Genomic DNA, 7,490 nt, shown 5'->3' with positions numbered 1-7,490 from the left:
TGACAATTGAGTAATAGTGTTATCAGATGGGTGAATGTAGAGAGGATCATCAAAGCTTATTTGACCATCCTTTCCACTCCCACCAGGTGGATCAATAGGATCACCAGCCATAAAAAAGATAAAAATAAGCAGGAAGTAACAAAGAAAACAAACACTTGCACTGATCTTATGTTCAGATGGTCACCATGTATCTTTGGGCCCAAGAAAACCAGTACATAGTCAAGGAAAATCAAACAAATATAACAAAAAAAAATAATTGTTGTACACAATATAACCAGGATCTCCCAGAACAGAACAATATCAAAACAGAAAAGGAACAAGAAGATCCTCATAGAGCTGTCAAGAACTAGCAATAAAGAGTTGACTCTCTTTGTCCATTCCCTACTAGGGTTTATTGGTGTTGAAATCTGAGCCCTCAAGAGTTACTTCAGACTAGGAGATTGATGGACGATGATCCATCCGATGAGACTTCAAGAGAATCACCATAGCAAGCCAGTAGTAATCTACACGATTATAAACAATCTCGTAGTACCATGATCTAAAGAGAAACAAGCAACACATATATTCGTTTCGATTTGACGGAGTAACAATGGAAAACCCAAATGGAAATGAGTAACCAATAAAATCACAGTTTATGTAACAAAACTAAGGATTCATAAGAGAAACCCTAGATCGAACAACTGATGGGTTTGAGCCAAAAGAACATCCTATGTTCTCATGCAAACCTAATGCTTGGATGTAGGTTTCTCTAATTATACATGCATTCATCCAAGACTTTAAAAACTTGATCTAATGAGTATAATTCGAAATTAATGTCACAAATCAGATCTAGATGATTACCTCTTGTTGTTTGCTTGAATCTTCTTATCTTTGAAGCTTAAAGTCACAATTGTCACTCCTCTAATGGCTTACAAATACCAATAGCAAAAGAATGATCTTGGAGAGAGGTTGCAAGAGGCACAATTTCGGCTATGATCTTTCTAGGGTTTCAAGTGGCCACAAATTGTAAGCCTTAGGGTCCAATTTATACTGGAGCAACTTGGGTTTCAGTCTAAACCCTAATGGACGGCTTAGGCCTTAAGCTATCCAAGGAAGCTTATGGAATAGGGCCTTAGGGCCGAAATTATGGATGGACACATCCTAATTTCGTCCATGCCTAGTCAAAGAGGCTCCTCGGACCAATACTCAACTATCACACATTTGACAGTTTAAATCCCTGTTATTAAATTAATGTCTTTTAGCCACAAAATTAATTTCTTAATTAATTCTTGTCTAATATTAATTTAATTATATGATTTCTCCATTAATATATTATTCATATAACATATTAATAAATCATAATAACCTCTTTCTAAAAAAAATCATCATATCATGTTGCTTCGGTGAAGGCAACATAAAAGGACCATGCACAACTGGGTCAAGTATTTACCAAATATAGTTACGGGCTTAGACACTAATCCAACAGTCTCCCACTTGGATAAGTCTAGTAACTACAAATGTAAGCACAATCCGATTAGCAATCATAGCTCTCAAAGACGCTGTCAAACTCTATTCTTATCATTGACCTGTCCTTTAGATAAGGGATCGTACAGTCCTCCTTCTAGATATCGTGCGGACAATTACATGGAACATAGTCATACTTATTGTCTAGCAGTTTGTTTCTCGATCTCTGATTCGTTTGACATAGAACTTAATTGAACACATCAATTCAATCCTGAATGGGCCGACACATAAGTCAAACCAAATCATCGAGGGGCCCTGATATCGCTTTTACCCTCTTAGGATAAAAAGAACAGATAAACTTCGAATTATATGCATTTACTATCCACTAATCAAATCATACACAACAATGAGTTTTATAACATCAAGTTACTAGTGCATTTACGCATTATCAATGTACAACTAATTAGCAAACAATAAACCATATATCTAGGTTTTAAGACCATATGATATTATCGTCTTGCGATCACTCGAGATAAATTCCATGAAGTGATTCTAGCAAGCGTGGGTTTATTTCAATGCTCAAATCAAACTCATAAGCACTCATGAACGTTGTAGCAATTTATCTATTACATGTTTCTAAACTATCTAATCCAATCTAATATCGTCCTTCAGCCTGATGCTCCTAGCGTGCTGCAAGTGCTTAACCCTGCTCAGTCCCTTCATAAGCGGATGTGTTGGGTTATCCTCTGACGATACCCTCTTTACTACGAGGAGTCCTTCTTCCACCCGATGTCGAATAAAGGGATATTTTATGTCGATATGTCGAGATCTGTCGTGATCCCTTGGTTCCTTGGTCAAGGCAACCACTCCTTCATTATCACAGAAAATTTCCATGGGCTCCTTTATGGTTGGCACAACTCCAAGGTCTCCAATGAAATTCTTCAACCATATTGCCTCCTTTGACGCTTCGCTTGCTACAAGGTACTCTAATTCGCACGTTGAATCAGCTATGGTCTCCTGCTTGGACTTCTTCCAATTCACTGCTCCTCCATTAAGGGTAAAGACCCAGCCTGACTGCGAACGATAGTTGTCCCTGTCGTTTTGAAAACCGGCGTCACTATACCATCGCACCCTTATGATGGGTTTTGAGCATTCTAATACATCCTAAGTGTACATGCAACCCTAATAACCTTGAACCTATGTTTTCTCTATATACATGCAAATTTTTTTTTCAAGGTTATTTCCTAACTAGCATGACATGGGGAATATATGAAACATAAAAACTAGTAGAAATACATACCTTGTTGTTGCTTGGATTCCTTCAAGACTTTGTGAGCCTAGCACCCCAAATGTTGTGCCTCAAATGCTTCACACAACACCACAAAACTTGGAATAACTTGAGAGAATACTTCTTCCACTCAAAAATCGGTTATGCCCTCTCTAGTAACACTAGGTACCGATTTTGCTAGCCAAAGGGTCCCTTTTATAGTGGTGTCACAATTAGGGTTTCATTAAGATGACCCATAATTGTCATGACTCTTCATTTCTCATGACCCATGGGTTTGTAACTCCCATGGACTATCCATGGAGCTCCAAATGGTTACATCCATAACCCATAAACCATGAATCATTAATCCACCATAAAAGAATTGATGATTGTCATAATCAACCCTATATATTTAATTAGTCTCACTTTGATCACCAAATTAATACTAGATTAATACTTGATCAATACTAATTAAATAATACTATTATTAATATATTAGAACTTATAATATATTAATAATCATAAGTGCCTTATTCTCTCATTTAGTCTATCCAAGTATTGCAATGCCATGGAACCCAAATGGACCATGCAGGGTCGGGTCAAATACATACCAAATAAAGTTATGGACTTAGACACTATATTCAACAGTCTCCCACTTGGATAAGTCTAATAACCACTACTAGAAAAACAGCCTTTTACGACGCTCATTGCGCGTCGTAAAAGGCTCAGACGATGCGCAAATGCGCGTCAAGGAAGGCCCTGTCATAAAGAGAGACGACGCACTTTTGCGCGTCGTCTACAGACGACGCTCATTTACGACGCGCTTTTACGACAGGCAATGTGTATCAAGGAAAGCCCTGTCATAAACGAAGACGACACGCATTCGCGTGTCGTAACCTTACGATGCGCGTGTTAATGACACGCAATGCGTATCAAGAAAGTCCCTGTCAAGAAAGGTCATGTCATAAATGAAGATGACACACATTTTTGCGTATCATAATTTTAAATGTTTAAAAAAATATATTTTTTATAGATTTACTAATTTTCAAATTAATTTTGCATTTAATGTCTCATAATAGAAAATAAAATATCATATACAAAAAATATATTCCATTTCATAAAATTTAATGTCATACAAAATATCATATACAAAAAATATCCATTGAATAATATTTTATTACAAATTTGACATTTTTTTGTTTCCGTACTTTGACAATTTTCCGGAGCCAATCCGCGACTGCATTCCAGAGCTGATTCAATTTGTGTTGCTGTTGATTCCGGAGCCAATAATGTTCAATAAGAAGCCTAAATAATACTTATAGGAAAATTTTATAACAACCAAGACTTACAAAGAACACCATGAGTTGTTATTCGTCTTTTGGGGTCTTTAATAAGCATTTTCCTAACCAAATCTTTAGCACTTTCAGAGATACTAGGTCGTGGATCTTAGGAAAAGTCGAGTTTACCCCTCAAAACCTCTTCAAAGATCTCATTTTCAGATTCTATCATGAAGAAAAAAAGAACATAAATTCAGTCACTAAAAAGAAAGTTTAGAGCATTTGAATAAATATTCTGAAACTTGGTTTATTGAAAGCAAGTATTAAATGGTCATGGTCATGGTCATGGTCATGGTCATGGTCATGGTCATGTAATGTAGTAGTAGTCTTATTCAGTCCGGAAAATTGCAAATTTTTTCCCACTGCCACCCAGGCGAAGAGTAAACACGTAAATGCCCTTCCTCATGAAGCATGTGTTATTATGATTATGCTTAAAGTAAAAGACAGAACAGAAAGAATGGTAATGGAGGTTGTGTACCTTATGAAGTAATAGTAGAAGAAATCAGCATAAAGAGTTGTTTGTATTAAGCCAGAGAAACAGGCTGAAAACAAACAAACAAACAAACAAAACAAAAGTCAAATGAAATACATGTATAGACAATAAGAATAAGAGAAAAGCTTTAACTTACATATCCATTCATTGAAATGGGGCTGTGTGAGATACCGACAAATCCAGTTGAGAATATACAATGCACGGTATGCCCTAACAATATAATGCAAACAAACAGATTTTCATTCATAGCATCCTATTTTCTAAATGATTATTATACTATTTTTGATCATTTAAAAAGCCATTTTTCATGGTTATCCAGCTTCATAATGATATCATGCCAAAATATAGAAGGGAGAATACCCACGAAAGAAAACATATTGACCGGTCAAATTGTCAATATTTCCCCTTCGCTGCAGCAGAACCAACTGTGGGAGAATAGCAACAGCTTCCAAATAGATAGAAAATGCCCAACATATCTGCACATTCCTAATAATATTAAAACTATAATCACAAAATAAAAAGATTTAACTTGAGTGGAAAATCCTAATGCTTACTCATTAAATAGACCATGAACATCAAGATCATTTCCCCTAGCTTTGGGCCAGTGTTGTACCTTCCAACCACATGCTCCTTAGCTGCAACAACAAACTTCAAATTTTCAAAAACAACTTTACTGCATAAACTAGGAAAAAGATGAATTATAACCATATCAATAATATATGTTTTCTTGGTTATCTTTATCATTTATAATATTGATAATTCTTGACAACTTAGTAATTGAAAATATCATTATTTATCATTTTCCTCCTAGTTGCTGTAACTTTTGGAGCTTCACTTAATGTGTTGTGAATACATGGTACTCTCTAATCATATAACCTAAAATACCCGTTGCATAATTTCTAATATTGTTCTTTATTTAGTTTTCAAGGTGCGATTAACAGGGGAGCAATCTCAGGAAACCCAATTTACTTTAATCTGAATACAAATTAATCAAACAATGTAACTTTGTCAAGCCATGGAAGTAACTTCATATTCAAGTGGGAGAGGTAAACCAACAATAACTCCAAAAAAAAGTACCTCTTCTGGAGCAGTATATCGAAAGAGAGCTTCAGCAAATTCCACAGTACTACCCTGGGCAATTGCCTGCCGCCCGACCATTGCCCCAACTGACCCATGCGGTTCAACAGTTCCTACAGAAGGAATATTATATGATGATGTTTGATTGTTAACTCTACAGATCGTGAAGGATCAAACAGGTATCCTAATGTTGCTTGTGGCTCATGATTACAAAGTATATACAATACAACATTTGAATCTTTCAAGTAAAACTGGACACAGTGAAGTATATACAATACCACATTTGAGTTATTTTATCAAGCATATATATATATATATATATATATATATATATATATATATATATATATATATATATATATATATATTGTGTATATTGGTAAAATAATTAAGGATATTTTATATTTTTTGAATATAGCTCCTGAAATACTTTGATGACAGGACATTCCCTTAGTCATTTAAAGGGTAAAGGAAATAAATTAGTATCATGAATTCATGAGGCTTTCTCTTACTTTTTTCCTTTTGGCCCAAAGAAAAAAAATAACTATATATGAAGGTAAAAGACAAATTTCCTGTTGCATTTATTTTAGAAACTTATAGATTTAAGGAAAGATAAATTTTCTTGTTGCATTTATTTTAGAAACTTACGGATTTACTGAATTCCTTGAGTTCATGCAAATATTTCTGTAGATGAAGGTAAAAGATAAATTTCCTGTTGCACACTCTTTCAATCTCAATGTAAACTTGTCTATTGCCTCTGTAGTTTCAGGATCCACTTTCTGAAAAAAAAATTAACATGAGAAAGTCAGAGCACATGAGAAAGTCAGACCACATGAAATCACAACATGTGATATCATATGAAGAGTTACCTTTCTCTCTTCTTGAAGGGCTTGCAATTCTTCAGAAGCTCTTAGTAATACCCCTTCCACCTGAAGTAGATATAAGCCTGGATGTGTCAGTAGGCTCCAACTCCAAGACCCAAAAGACATAAATACCCTTTTGAAAGATGGTGGGACAGGGACTCGTTCTTGATCTCTCATATGTGAAAAAAGACGTGAAAGCCCTCCTCATCGATGTAGATACCTCTAGAAATCTTTCGAGGGCTATTTTTTACGGTGAGGATGAGAAGGGAATTAACGTCTTTTCAACAGAAGAGATCGAGGGTGATTCTCTGGCCCACCTCTTTGAACGGGAGAAAATTGCAATTTTTTTCACATCAACAAGATGTGTAATATCCAGTTGTTAAATATTATATATTAACATCACTAACAAAAGACCATGTAAATATAAATGACTAATTTTTTTATATTCCAAATAAATCTAGTCATGAACACTAGATACATAACATACAGTTGATAAAGATCCACGTTGTGCTTCTGGAGGAATTTCAAACTCCAGCTGAGGAATCTACAAACATATAAAAGAAAGTCAACATACTTTGGGAAAAGGATTAGAGAAAAATTCTTTCATCATTAATCCAAATCAAATTTAAGGGGTAAAAGAATGCAGTTTCCTCTATTGAACCAGAATCATATAAAGTCAAAGTTGTTTTTTTACTTGCTAAAACCATTAGCAATAATGTGTAAACCGTTAATCAAGATGAACCTCATAAAGCTTCATTATTAATGGAGAAATCAGAAACACAAATAGTAAATTAGAAAAAAAGTTATTTTCATTTGCTATAAGCATTTGCAGTTTTAATAAATAAAAGCCAAGTTAGTCTCTAAAATAGAAGTTCGTTTTAACAGAGTTTGAAGCATCAGAGTTCCTTTCCTTAAATAAGATAGAAGTGAGTTTTTTGTGTGGTAATATAATAACACACTAAGGCATGCCTTATAATAACATCAAAGAGAAAAATGATTACAAATTATAT

General features: G+C 34.7%; 1 protein-coding gene and 1 long non-coding RNA gene across 2 annotated transcripts; both read right to left on the bottom strand.

The window, feature by feature from the left end:
* Positions 1–4,390: 4,390 nt before the first annotated feature.
* On the bottom strand, positions 4,391–5,698 carry LOC122195195 (ER lumen protein-retaining receptor A-like). Its single transcript, XM_052765742.1, has 6 exons — positions 5,618–5,698; positions 5,510–5,515; positions 5,108–5,188; positions 4,901–5,016; positions 4,677–4,750; positions 4,391–4,589 (listed from the first exon to the last, which is right to left on the bottom strand). Exons 1-6 carry the CDS (start codon positions 5,696–5,698, stop codon positions 4,450–4,452), a joined length of 498 nt encoding a protein of 165 aa, XP_052621702.1. The 3' UTR covers positions 4,391–4,449.
* Positions 5,699–6,307: 609 nt separating this feature from the next.
* Positions 6,308–7,026, bottom strand: LOC128127022 (uncharacterized). Its single transcript, XR_008225019.1, has 3 exons — positions 6,968–7,026; positions 6,487–6,546; positions 6,308–6,396 (listed from the first exon to the last, which is right to left on the bottom strand). It is a non-coding gene; the product is annotated as an uncharacterized LOC128127022 (long non-coding RNA).
* Between the last annotated feature and the right edge of the window lie 464 nt (positions 7,027–7,490).

The sequence above is a fragment of the Lactuca sativa genome, chromosome 7 (genome assembly GCF_002870075.4).
Source record: "Lactuca sativa cultivar Salinas chromosome 7, Lsat_Salinas_v11, whole genome shotgun sequence".
NCBI classification, from domain to species: domain Eukaryota; kingdom Viridiplantae; phylum Streptophyta; class Magnoliopsida; order Asterales; family Asteraceae; genus Lactuca; species Lactuca sativa.
The sequence above is the reverse complement of the archived record's forward strand: the minus strand, read 5'-3'. Positions and strand labels throughout refer to the sequence as shown.